Source organism: Mugil cephalus, chromosome 10 (genome assembly GCF_022458985.1).
Source record: "Mugil cephalus isolate CIBA_MC_2020 chromosome 10, CIBA_Mcephalus_1.1, whole genome shotgun sequence".
Taxonomy (NCBI): Eukaryota; Metazoa; Chordata; class Actinopteri; order Mugiliformes; family Mugilidae; genus Mugil; species Mugil cephalus.
This window is the reverse complement of record NC_061779.1, coordinates 25,968,753-25,982,921: the sequence shown is the minus strand read 5'-3', so window position 1 is coordinate 25,982,921 and position 14,169 is coordinate 25,968,753. Positions and strand designations below refer to the sequence as shown.

General features: G+C 38.5%; 1 protein-coding gene across 2 annotated transcripts in view; it reads left to right on the top strand.

Annotated features, from left to right (window-relative positions):
* pot1 (protection of telomeres 1 homolog) overlaps window positions 1-14,169 on the top strand; it is a 63,001-nt gene that overhangs the window by 23,000 nt on the left and 25,832 nt on the right. For both annotated transcript variants that reach the window (XM_047596817.1, XM_047596816.1), the window contains exon 10: window positions 2,509-2,664. In XM_047596817.1, coding sequence (XP_047452773.1) covers window positions 2,509-2,664 — 156 coding nt within the window. The remainder of the gene's footprint in view (window positions 1-2,508; window positions 2,665-14,169) is intronic.

The window sequence follows — 14,169 nt, the reverse complement described above, 5'->3', positions numbered from 1 at the left end:
GAAGTACAAATGTAGCTGTCGTAACTGATGGGTTCATTTTCTAATGATGTGTATAACCCAGAGGTCAACAAGTCTGGTTTTTAAAACGCTCATCTTCAACATGAAACAGCATCACACTAAACAGGAAAATACACACACTGACACAAACACTTAAAGGAATCATAGTTCTTTTAATGGCAGAAGTATTTTTTTATTTTAAATTCAATTTAAGTTTTTAAAAGGAGCCAATGAAGTGGAGCTAAATCGTTATATTGTAACATTTTTTTTTTTTATGGCAATTATCCACAAAGTGTGCAGCTTTTCTCACTGCAGTGTATTTGATTTGCTTTCTCTGGAGAGGCACACAGGCTGCTTGTTGCAGGAGAGTGGGTGTTGCCAGCTTCACCATGTGAGCGCGCATCAGGGCTGAACTCTGAGCACAGAGAGCACAAGGAGAATTGTAAACGCAACCATGTAGAGACAGACCATTAGGGGGAACACTGCAAATAGCATGTGTCCTACGTCATTTCAGACCCAGCTGATCATAGTGTAAACAACTACCAAACTCCTATAGTTTGTAGTTTGTGCTTGTGTAGAATGTGGATCATAACGAGGTCTTTCACAAAAAGCACATGCTGTAAGTTAATTGTTTACGTTTCTCCACCCTGACACACAGTAATGTCACTGTTGCACTGCAGCTGTGAAAGAAACTGGAAATCTGGTAAATAAAGCCCCTGTTCATTATGGGAAAACACTAACTCGACTCCCCGTGGCTGCTGTGCTTACATCAACATGAGCACAGCGCTAGTTAACCACAGGTGCGTTTACCATGATGGAATTACATACTCATGAGCATGCACTCATGTGTATGAATGCATGAGGCAGAACTCTTATAAAAGAGGATGTCAGCTGAGTAGGTGGTCTGTGAATGTGGCCAGGACCAGTGTGCATCTGTATCTCAGTGTTTGAACAACTTTGCCCATTTTCTTAAATTTGTCTTTTTGTGGTTATTAGCATACAGTGCTTTGCTGGCATACAGTGATGTCAGTGATTTAAACTAAACATGACATACAGCCACAACGACAAAAATTGGAAATATAAACCGTCTTTATATTTTGCATGATGTTCAGCAGCGTTATTAGGTGATGCAACAAGGAATTAAACTGTGGTTCTAAGATTTATGTTTTATGGATATGTTGACTACGGTATTCACTTTTAATGCATTCCACATCACAGACTAAACATAATTAATTGTTCATCTGAGACTGAGATTCACACTGTGTGTGTGAGGTTTCTTTCAGCAGAATATCCTTCTGTGTTCACCCTGGAGCACCACAGTCAACAACAGGTTCTTCTCTGAGCCTGTTGTAATCCAACCATACATACAACCAGGACGGGATATTTTGACATCACAAGCTATTTGATGACTATACTTTGCAAAAATTACCAGAAAAAAACTTGGATTTATAGCAGAAGTCTGAACCGTCTTGTGTGTTGTATCGGATTCTGGTCAAAGGTCATGGCCAGATGTTAGTGTAGAAATATAGGAATTTTCACAGTTCTCTTTACCGTGTCCAATACTTGCTATTGTCCAGTAATCCATTACCTATGACATCTCTATCTCACGACTTTATGAGGTCTTACATTTTGAAGGTATTTTTCTGAATTGTTAGAAGAGTTTGAGTCCTGTGGTGGAAATTGTCTGTGTAAGATATAGCACTCTGGACACATAAATAATCACAAACAACTGAAATTGTTCATTAAAAAACAAAGATGAACTGGACTATTATGGGTGTGTACGCCCTGGTGCTGTTGTATATGCGCTGAATTAGTTTAGATTTTATTCATGTGTTAAAACTTTGCCTTTGATTTGTTCTCCCAACCTATTTGAATGTTCTTGTATGCTGGTGGTCTATAGTCTTTATTGTAAACTAAAACTGTTAAAGGTGTCACTGTGTAAATGGTAACAGCTCGAAGTGGTGGTGAGATATTAAAAATATTGAGAAGGTCTTGAAAAAGCCTCAAAAAGGTATTGAAATGAACTTCAAGGTTCCTGTGTACACCCTGCTATAAGACCTTCTGCATTTTTGTGCATCTTCAACTCGTTGGTATATTCTTTAATCCTGGATGCATATGCATCATCATATACATTAGAATTCCCAACAAGAATGGGAAAGGACCATGAAGCATGTGAGTAATCATAAAGATTGCTTGCATTGAAGTTACATTTTGATCCAGTTATTTTGTGTTGTATAACCAAATAAAATGTCATCTTCTCCATTAAATACTAAGTCAGTTTTTCATCGATTATTGTAAAATATAAATAAAATCCTTTTTCTTTCCTCTGTTGTTGAACTTGTAGGGCTCCAAACATGTTGCTTCTTCTATTGTGATCAAGTTCCGTAACAACGTGAACACATGAATAGATGAATAGAAAAGCATCAGTATTGTGTTTTCCCTGCCTGTGGAAAATGTTGCATACAGGTCATATGTATATATATATATATATATTTTGTTTGTTTTTTTCAGGTGTGGGATGGGACAAAGTGTCCACACCGTTTGCTGAAAGTAATTGTTGAGCCGAATGTCATAGAGGGCCCATCTACCTTATCAAAAGAGAAAGAGAACCTCGTAGCCAACGTCCTCATCTACGACAACCACGTGGAGTCTGCCAGACAGCTGAAGGTCAGAACTCAAACGCAAGTCCTCATTGTCTTGTCCTACACATAATGCACTTAATACACATATTAAGCCACTGGGCTCTTTAAGCTTCTTTTGTACAGATGATTGTTGTCATTTTCACAACACTGTTGTATACGTATTATTTTTAGTTTTGTCAGTGAAACTGCAAATTCTAACAGGAATATCAAAAAAAATCAAAACAAATAAAACAGTTCAACACAAGCTCAGGCTTATTGAGATCTGCCTGATCTCGATAAGTTTTCTAGAAACAGAAATCCACCAGTTTAGACATGATTAACCTGGAAAAACTAGACATGTGGAGAGTATTTGACACAGAAATCCGTTTCAACCTTTTTTCAACCTCTGCCTTCTTTCCTTTATCTTAATTTTAAACGTTATTTTACTGCCTGTTATACAAAAACAACTGTGACTGCAGACAACAAACAGGAAAACTAGCAAGAAGATGCTTGCATGGAATCAGTTTGCTCTTTTTTTGTTTGTTTTTGTTTTGCACTCTTGCCCCTTGCTCTTTGGAAACTAGGACTGCAATTTTGCTTCTCAGCTGTTCTCTGTCCTCTGCTGTTTGTATTTGCTGAGTCACTTTCGCCTTTTAAATGTTAAACTTCACTGGGGGCAAGTCAAATCCGCTGTCCCTAATTAACAGATAATTAAAATGAAACCCAAATACGTTTTGAAAGAAACTACCCTTTCTAAGTGACTCACTGATTCTGAGTGATTTGTCGTCTTGAAGGATTGTGTTGATTGGACCGCACTCAGTGTTTACTCCTAGTGATGTAAAAAAAAAAAAAGGTGGTTGGGGCCAAAAAGACGTGATTAAGAAATCTCTTAATAATTAGACTGATGATAATCATCAGGATGATATGTCACTTTTTCAAACCCATATGGGTCTATCTTCAAGCATTCTAGTCATTTGACTGTTTCACCAGACGTCTGATTCATAATGCTGTTATTACTGGTAGAAGTACTAAAATACAACCATAACCTAATAAACCACTCTCGTCATGTTGCTGATGAAACACGTACCATAGCCTGTTTGCACTTTGGTCAGAAACTTACCACGCAGAACACGTCACACATCACACATCTTGTGTTAGATTAAATGCAACACAGAGGGCATGTGTGCATGTACTAGTATTACTAATGGTTCAGCAGCCTTAAATCAGGGGACTCCAGTACCTTTTTATGGATGAAAGGATGTCTGCATCGTCATAGAAACCATTCAGTTTGAGGGGACTAATGTTGAGAGTGAGTCAGTGGGTCAGGATTTGTGTCCAGGATGTAAAAGACCATAACCTGGCTTTTAGTTTGGAAAAGAGAAAAGCCAGTGCCCTCACAAAAACACAAAGATGCTCTTGTGTATGACCGTGAAAGAGAGTGACTGTTGCATCAATCTTTATTCAGAGCTTTGAGACTTAAATTACATCGTGACAGTTAAAACGTCGAAAAGAATTACAGGACAAACTACACGCAGGCAGGTTGGCTGTAGCAATCTGTAAGCTTTGCCTTACTGAAATTGGTTTATTACAACATTCTGTTGAACACATCAAACTCTAAATGCGTTGTTTCAGGGGAATTCACACTGACACCATTTTATAGATATAGTATATAATAACGTTTCTCCAGCTTTTGACCTGTGTCACATCTAACAGATGTATTAGGGCTGCAAGTCCCCCTTTCCACCTCCTGCTTTCAGACTGTGAGTCAGCTTTCTGCAGGGCATTAGCTGCTGCTTGCAGGCCATGCTTCAGTCATTCCATCAGTTTTTAGATTGATTTCTTTCCTTCCAGGCAGTCTTTCGTTTCAGTGGATTCGTACAAAAATCCACTTAGAAAAATCTGACAATTCCTGGCACCGACAAGGGTAGCAATTTGTTTCATTAGCATATATCTGTGAAGTTCAGCCAACTAAACGTGTTTTGCTTTTCTTTGTTTTACCTCTTCAGAATGCAAATTAACATTTGCTACATTTAGCACCTGCGGTTTATGGTTGTGTTTCCTAAATTTGAGCTCAGATCAGATTATTCTAAGTGAAATTACATGTTTGTGTAATTGCAATATTTTGCAATTTTGTCCAATTTTGTGTTTACATCACCCTTGATGAGAATAGCTTTATTACACAAAAACTATTCATCTAATGTGAAAGGTTGGAGCTTTTTTAAGTTCCCCTCTCTTTCTTTTTGCTGTTGTTCTAAACGCCATAGTTTGGATTGGTAGTCATATTAAAGAACTCAACTTCAGTGCAGCCCCCACTATGCCTCTATTTGAACAGCTTTCATCGCTCACTTAGCAAACTCAGTTTATTTTTATACCACTTAGAACAGTCTTTGATTGCCTGGCGCTCGGTATATGCATGTGATTAACAGTGAGGGCAATTAAAGTTTTAATTACTTGAAACTTTAATTGCCCAGAACATTTAGGGCACCAGATTACAAATTTGCGCTGCAGCTGCCCAGCCTAAATATTAATTTGGTTACATGGAAATCACTGTTATCATCTTAATAGTAACTGCACTCTTTGACTGACTTAATCTTCTTTTTAGCTGTAACATTGCTTTCATGTGTGCTTTAAAAATAGAGCAAATAGATTGAACAATTTAAATACATCAAGTCCCCAAATAGCCATCTCCTTAAAGACCCCCCTAGTGTAAAAGTGTTTTTCTCCTAATGGTAGAGTATCATGTCAAATTATTCTTGTAGTCACAACTATAATTTGTTTTGCAGTTACTGAGTTACTGGGTGTTTTTGCAACCCAGAGTGTGTGTGCTTTTCACTTTATAACACATTGGTGGAAAGTGGCATGATGAGCTGTGCACTGGTTAAAGTGACAGTAGAGAGCTGGGGGTAAAGCAGGAGCTTGTTTGTCCTTTTGCCTACAAGGACGTGCAACCAGTAATAATCACAAATAACTAGTCTAACGGGAGAAATGACTGAATTACAGCTATAGAAACCACATTTCCTGACCTCCTGCTGCAGGGCTAATCCCACACAGCCACAGCTGCTGTTTGCCACACAGAGCTTTGATTCTGTTTAAGGTTAAATGGTTTTGTATTGACCTCTAGGTACTTTCCATACTTCTCTGTTGTTTCTCCACGTGCTTACATTTATTAAACCAGTGTCAGCTGAAGAGCCACGGTACTTCTTCCAGGCTCAGAGATTTGTGTGATTGAACTTGTTCACGTTGAACTTTTATTTTAGTAGTCAAGTCATTTTAAGACAACAGCAGATCTTTAAGACTCAAAATCTGTTTGAGCAGCGAATATTTAGTATTTTCCCTGAGTTTTTAGAAGGCATTTTGTATGAGACACGACTGTTGCTATCAGGGATGTAACAATGCATCGCCAGACAGTTAAAAATCGACACAAATGTGTGAGGATTCAGTTTAGCTTGAGATGAAAAATGAATCGCGATTCCCTTTTTAAACAGCGGGGAGTGTAATCTAGTTTTGAGTTCACTTGATCGACGTCATACGTCACTACGTGTTTGACATCGTATGTCACTGTCAGGTGTTCAGGTGGGATGTGAGACATGCCATTATCGCAAATCATTTTGAAATCGAGGATGCTCAGACCGGTTTTAAATTGGAGGTGTGGCAGCATTTTTGGCTTCCCTTTGTTCAAAAATTGAAAGGGTGAGAAGATCACAGACAAGTCAACAACAGCATGCAAATATGCAAAAATATGCAAGAAGGTGATGACCTACACAAAGAACATATATAATAAATAGTAAAATGTGTTTTTCTGGTCTGAGAAACGATTAAATAAATCTTTTTCAGTTATAGGTTGTCCACAAAATTTCAAGATAATTGTGTTGTTAACCCAGTAATGGAAATGGTATTGAATCGTGTGTTGAGTGTATCCTTACGTCCCTAGTGGCTATAGTTGTTTGTTTGGACTCTTAAGTTACAGGGAGGTGTGGTGGTGAGTTTGTATACATGAAATGCTTTTGTTTATCAGAATGTCTTGTTCATTGCTGAACTACCAGATGCTGAAGATGTTACTAACTTTTGTGATTTAAAGCCCAGAGCAGCAGAACTCAGGAAGTGCAGTCAAGGACTGAATGAGACGAAATAAAACAAAGGGAAGTTCTATTTCTAGTTCTAGTCTACCGCCTTACCGTCTGTGTTATTGAGCACAGACAGTAAGCTCTTCTTCTCCCATGGAGAACTCATCATTGAATTCAAACTTTTAATGATGATTGAAAATAACTGTAATTGCTCTGGTATTGGTTCTTAAAATTTGCTCAATTTAGCAATTGTTTGTTAAAGTGAAGTTAATTTCCTCTCATTCATTTTGTTAATTGTCACTGTATGAAGTCATCGTCTGTTAGTTGTTCTGTTCATTTAAATGTTGAGTGTGTGTGTGAGCCCGACTGGTTTTATTCCAGTGTTTTACTGTATAAACATCTCTCCACTCTGTTCTTGTGGTGCACATTTGCTGTCGACCCCAGAGGGATTGAAGAGCTCTTCACATCAAACTGAGTCGCTTCATTAAACGTCTTTAAACCACAAAAATATTGTAAATACACTTCATTAAAACATTAGTCAACTCAAAGCAATAGTTGAGGTAATGGATTTGAAATAATAACTTGAATGAGATCACCTGGAGGCAACTGGTTTAAATACAAGTATTATAACGAGAGCAATGGAACAAAAAGGTGCCTCATCTATATTATCACATGAATGAACGATGAGTCACCAACTCAAGTTTAGTTCACTGTGACAACAAAAACTGTTAATAGTAAAGGTTAGTAAGAGAACAGTCTTCTTTATTGTCCTTGTCAAAAGAATAAAAAAGTCACTACAGTTTTATATGCACATTGTGAGGACAGTAATTCAGTGTCAGGGCGTATTTACACCAGGCTCGTTTAGTCCGCTTGAAATGGACCTTTTCTCTGGTCCAGACTTTTTGGGAAGGTGTGACTACAAATCAGTGGACTCTGGTGCGGACCAAACAAGTGATCCGAGACCACCTCTGCAGCTGGGACTCGGTTCATGTGTTTGGTCCATACCAGAGTCCGTAATGAACCATGGTATGCTTCGTTTGTCCTGTGAATGCAATCCAAACCTTTTCCGAACCTAATGCAACATCTGAGCACCTTTTTGGATTACACGGGCTTCCGTTTGTAACAATTCACCATACACACAAGGGGGATCTTTTCAGGACAACAGTACCTTTTAATGTAATTAATATCGGAAAACGGTACAGAAAAACTAACCTCCCTTTGAAACCACCAATACAACACACAAAAGCCTGACACGAGTGTAGGGCATCCCACATTTGATAACAGAAATAATGTCCTTTCTTACATTATGTAAATTCAGAATAATTCCAAAATGAAAAAAAAAAATTAAATTTGCCCCATTCAACCCACTCTTAAATGTTTAATATTAAAATAATATTAAGTTCGTTTAACTTCACGGCTGGCAATGCCGTGAGGCTAAATTAACTTAATATTATCCATTCGCCGCACGTGTCCTAAGGAAAAATAAGTGACAGTTTTGTCCGCAAAAACAAGAAAAAAACAAAAAATGTGCAATTGATCCCTAACTGGTATACCAGGAACAAAAAAGTTACAAAAAATATTATGATCGGTCATCAGTAGCTTCATTCATTCATTTGTTTCTACTTTATACCAAGAATGAGCCGTGGGTCAACGTGGGGCACAGAAGAGACGCACTGCCTCCTCGATATATTGTCGGAGGAGAGCATATATCAGCTGCTTGACGCACAAAAATGCCAACGTCTATGGCCAAATCGCTGACAGAATGTGCGTGGCAGGCTTTACTCAGATTCTGACACAGTGTCGGCTTAAAGTGAAAAAACTTCATTAAAGATCCCGCCAGTAACTTTTATTCAGTGATTGAGCAGCTACGGGACACACGTGGGTTTGTTTATAAGGTTGGTCCGCTTGTCAAAAAATGCTATGTGAATACAAACTAAACCTTTTTTTTTTTTTTTTTATATCCAGTAAGTACTACATTTTAGCAGTATTCTGCTGTGTATCTGCCGTATCAGGTGCTTTCACTCTCTTTCACCTCATGCTCTTGCTTTTTTGGTTTGGTAGAGCTTTCGTTTATTGAACTCTGATTTACTTTTTGTTTTCCTATTCTAGCATTCACTCACTAGAACACACACTACAACCATGACTGATTTACTGACAGCACATTCGATTGAATTCTACACAATAAGTTGACTTTATTTAATAGATTCATGTGTAGTCTCCATATTTTGTCCTTCCTTGATAACCGTCATCCTTTAGAGGGGTTTTAGTTTATGATGAAGGTTTTTTGGTTTTTCAGTCTTTTACGGTTAGGTAGGTCCACCTTCAAATGTGTAACTTCCCAGAATGTCATTGGTGTGTTTGATGTGTGATCACACCTTTATATTTGCAGCTTTTTAGCAATGCCTTGACAATTTTGGTGTGAACTGAGACATAAATAACTATAACAAAAGCAGATACAGAGACAGACTGAAAAAGTATGTGATTCTTTCCACTTGTTATTCAAAGATGTCAGGTGTGTGAAGAGATGGCGGAGGTGTAAAACTTAAATTAAGACCAGGTTAATTTTAGATTTTGTTGTTCGTAGAGAGAAGTTACAGGGTTGATAAGAATTGTAATGTAATAATTGTAGAAAAGGCATAAAGGGGTGCTTGGCATGTCATCAGTCTGATCTGAATCTGCAGCCTACCAGTATACCAGTACCAGAGTAAACTCTTCCTGATTTCATTGACTTTGTGATTAAGGATTACTTAACAACTAATTATTTCTTAGGGAGTATAATTTATGATTTCAGCATTTTGCCATGTTCTTCTCGGAAACCTCGGCCCTGGCATTGTAATCTTTGAGTAAAGTAAAATAAAAATAATATAAGAATATTTATTCTGTGCATAACAATACTCGAACCGAAAGCTGAAATCTTAAAAATAAATAAATAAAATTCCATTCCATGTACATCATGGCAACTCCTGGTCACTGAATGCCATATAGGCCATGCTCTCCACCTCCACGGTTTGCAGTCGAGTGTGAAGCGGCTGGGATGAAGATCAGTTATCGGCGAAGCTCTCAATTTACCGGTCGATCTATGTCCTAACCCTCACCTATGGTCATCAACTTTGGGTAATGACCGAAAGAACAAGATTGCGGATACAAGCGGCCGAAATGAGTTTCCGCCGTAGGGTGGCTGGGCTTTGTCTTAGAGATGGGGTTAGGAGCTCGGACACTCAGGAGGAGCTCAGGGTAGAACCGCTGCTCCTCTATGTTGAGAGGAGTCAGTTGAAGTGGTTCAGGCATCTGGTGAGGATGCCTCCCGGACGCCTCCCCTTAGAGGTGTTCCGGGCATGTCCCACCGGTAGGAGGCCTCAGCTAGTGTGGCACTCTGTGTGAAACGTTGTGCTGTTGCGACTGCTCCTGTATCGCTGAATGAGTGAAGTGCTAAAAGAAAGAAAGTCTTCTGAAAAGGACTTAGTCTAGCTACAGCCAGCTAGGGTGCCTTTTCTGATATGCTTGAAAATAAACTGATGACACATTTCTGAACACTTTTGGCTGCGCAGATACTAGTAAAAAGTGCTTGAGCTCTACTCCCTGTGGTGTGTATCCTGTATTTTGGTACCTTTGAACATCTGACAGAACTTCAAATGCTCAAAATGAATGCATCTGTCAAAACATGTTGGCAATTCACCAGGACAGCCATTACATTGGAGAATGCAAAACCACTAAATTAATGAACCTATAATTCACACGGTTTATGGTTGGTGGAAACTGAAAGGAAAATGACTTGACTGTCTCTTGTCAACACCACAGCATCTCCTCCTACTCAGTTATCAGCAGATAGTGATTTGCATTGCACCTGCCTTGTTTACATGCTCAGAGTATTATGTCATGTTGACATGCTGATGTTACCAACATATGTTTTCTATGTTTACCATCTTAACTTGCATTTTAAGATGCTAAAACATTAATAACACTAAGCACAAAATACAACAGAAGATGATCGGATTTGTTTGGGGTTTTTTATGTATTTGGACATAAGCCTTTTAAACCTGGAAGTCCTTTTATCAGGACCAGGCCAATACACATAAAAGGAAACTATACCCGAGTTTCTTGAGTAGCCTTTTCAGACCTAAGGGACTGGAGCTACTTGGATGAGTGGTGAAATGTCTGCAATTAACTCTTCAAGTCCAGTTGTCTTTCTTTAACGTTTTTGGATATACCATGACCTGAATGACTGAGGGCCTTCAACGGAATGTAGCATTCTTGTGTTTCACTCCTGCAGAATTTGGTTGCTCTATGATTGAGAATGTTTAGAACAGGTTCAGTTTTATTCATCTTTAGTAACTAATAAGAATGTTATCTGCAAGGTTTACTGTTTTCAAGGGACTCTTATTCGCACATTGTTCATTTTTGGCCTTATAATTGTGGAGATATTACTGACCGCATGTGAGTAAAATCTCAAAAGAATCCTAGGGTTTTAGAGGAAAAGCTAAAGTATACTGACACTAAGACCTGATAAAGTCACAAGCAATCAGGGGGATTGTTAAAGTTAGTTCAGGTAATCAAATGAATGAGCAGTGTCAATACTACAGTTTCAACAATTACTATACTCTGTGGAATACCAAAAAAAGTTTCCTCTACTAACACATTTTCAGCTCTCCTACTGATAAGATACATGAGGGTTCTGAATTCTCCAAGGTTTCAGCACAGGAAGCGATCCCTTTAAATTGTGAGTCATTTATTACAGTATTTACATACAAAAATACAATCTAGCATAATTGAGCTTTTTAAGGTACAGTAACAGCCCTATAAGCTTCATTCATGGGATACACCCAGGCCTTTCTTCATGCAGGTGAATTCATGGGTAATAAATGATCCCGGTCAGCCTTGCCAGTCTGAATGTTGGCCCCAGAGTGACTTGCTCTACACTGTAGACCCTTTCACACAGCTCATTTGAGGTGAGATGTGTTTATTCCACCTCAGTGTTCTGTGTCAAATATATAGAAACTCGTGTATAATTCCAGAATTTGACCTAAAAGCACTCTCACCTTTTTGATACTGTGTGTACAAGCAGAAACACAGTTTTCTTTGAGGCGCTGTGTAAAATGAGCTTGTCTTTCTCTGCTTCTTCCTATCCATTTCATCCCTCAACCATTTTTCTGTTTTTCCTGCCTCTACCATTCATCATTTATCCATTTATCTCCCCTTCTGTCTCTCCTGCAGTCCTTCCCTCTGTCTCAGCAAAATCTCCAGCACAGATGCTTATGTTTTCCTGTCAGCCTGCTCATAAATTAAAAAAAGCAAATATCTGTTGTTTCCATATTTCAACAGGTTCCACTGTCAGAACTGCACAGACTAGACCGCACAGATTGCAGGCCTAAAAAAAACGTGGCCCAGTTGTGCTCATATTTTACTCAGATCTTTTGTTTGATTTTCTTTCTTGCCATAACAATGTGAGCAGTACAAATCATATGTAATCGGATCTTTCCAGTTCCTGTTTGGACCACATTAGTATAGGGCATGATCCCAGACACTCTTAATAGTCTGAAGATTTATTGCACTGCTGTCTTGTACTTTCCAAATTTCCAATTTGATGATGAGATGAACGGAAATAAAACATCCAGACCACAGGTAAAAGACCAAAGGTTAATTATTTTTCACCACCATTACAACTGCAAGATAATACAGTCACTAAAATACAGGTTTGAATAATATTAATAAAAAAACAAGCTTTTACTTATTGATCTGGTTTTGAACTTTTGATTGAAAAAAGGAACATAAAATGGATAATGTTCAGCATCTTCTCATCTGCTCAATTAATTCAATTTCTGTAACCAGTTGGAATTCCATTATAGTAATAATGACAATAATTACATGTTAGTTTTAATTCTTTATATACTTTTTAAAGTGTAATTCATTATTTTAGTTGGTTTCAACAATATAAGAAATGCCTAAATCCATGAGCAGTTGTCTGTAGTGTATTACACTGTTGTAGTTTCCCTGCACGTCCAAGTTTTGCCAGTCTGTCAGTCATAGCAAGGATGAGTGATGGAAGCCGCTGATGTAGAAATGGTTCTGCAATATCTGACATGGGACTAATCGCTGTGCTTTATTAAAACTAAACATAATAGCATGACAGAGATGGCTACATAGTAAAAATTAAACCTGAATAATTCTTGATAGTAGTAATTACTGTTCTCTGTTGTAATGTAAAACTGCAATGTGAAGTCATCCCTGGGGCCATGTTCAGACATTGGGATTCAGCCATTACTGCATATTGTGTTTTCTTTAACAGGCGCATCCTGAGGTACTGTGGTGAAAAATTGAGCCATTGATTGTTGTGCTCCAGAAACCATTCATTGTCATAGTGATTTCATCAGCCTGTGTTCAGCTCCAACAGCTTCCGCTCATTATCTCCTTTTTAGTGCTCACGGTCGACCAAGTGCGCATTTCCATGTCACTGGATGTTTTTTGGAGGGAGGGTCGTGTGTTAATTCAGCGCGCGCTCTTCACTCTCACACCGCTTCCTCTTTCGTGAACACAGCTCAGAGGAAAATGTGAATTCATGTCGGGCCGCAGGCTCAAATCTCCCCCCAAACCACTGGCTGCAACAAAAATGCTGTGTGTCCTGGCGCTGGAGAAGCCAGAAGAGCATCGCTCAAACAACTGAGAGTTCAGATCCGCATTCACACTGACGCTTCATTACGCAGCTCTTGTCTGTGTGAGCTTCTGCACATAATTTATTTCGATAGTACAGCTTTATTTATCTGTGAGTGAATGTGAGTGGGAGTTACGCCTAATCTGAGGAACTGGGTAAAAAAAAAAAAAAAAAAAAAAGCTTGTCATTTTCCTTTCCTTCCTAGTCTGTTTAATTGGCTCTTTAGTCTTTTGATAAGAAAAACAAATCTTATATCCAAGGCTGTTTCCAATTTGAGTGATTCTTCTGCTTCTACTTCTGCTGCTGAGTTTCTCTTTTTTGTGGTTGTTGTGAGGGACTGGACCCTGTCTGTGGCAGCCAGTCGGACTGACTCGTAGTGAAATAAGGAAGCAGAAATCTGTTGCCCAACAGCAGACTCTTTAACCCATGTACAAAAATAACAAGTAAATTGTCTGTGAAGGTTCTTTATTCATCCAGGTTATGGAGGCAACTGGACTTGTTGAATTTCTTGAAGACGTTCTTTAGTTCTGAGAGACTAGTGGGAAGTTGAGGTTTAAATAGGGAAACTCCCAGAAACTGGTGCCACTAACATCCATAAAGTCCGACGGCTTGTACCCACAGAGTTTTTGTATTTAAACCTCAACAGTCTCTCAGAAGTGAAGAAGCTTCTCATGGATGGATGAACCAGCATCACAATGAATTCTTCCTCTTTTACCGCTGAAATAAGAATGAACTAAGGAGGACCTTCAGTTTTATAATGCCTATAGTAATAGTAAAGTATAGTATGTCTTTGAACTAGGGGTGGAATGATTTCGGATTTTTTAAAGTCGACTAATGTGAT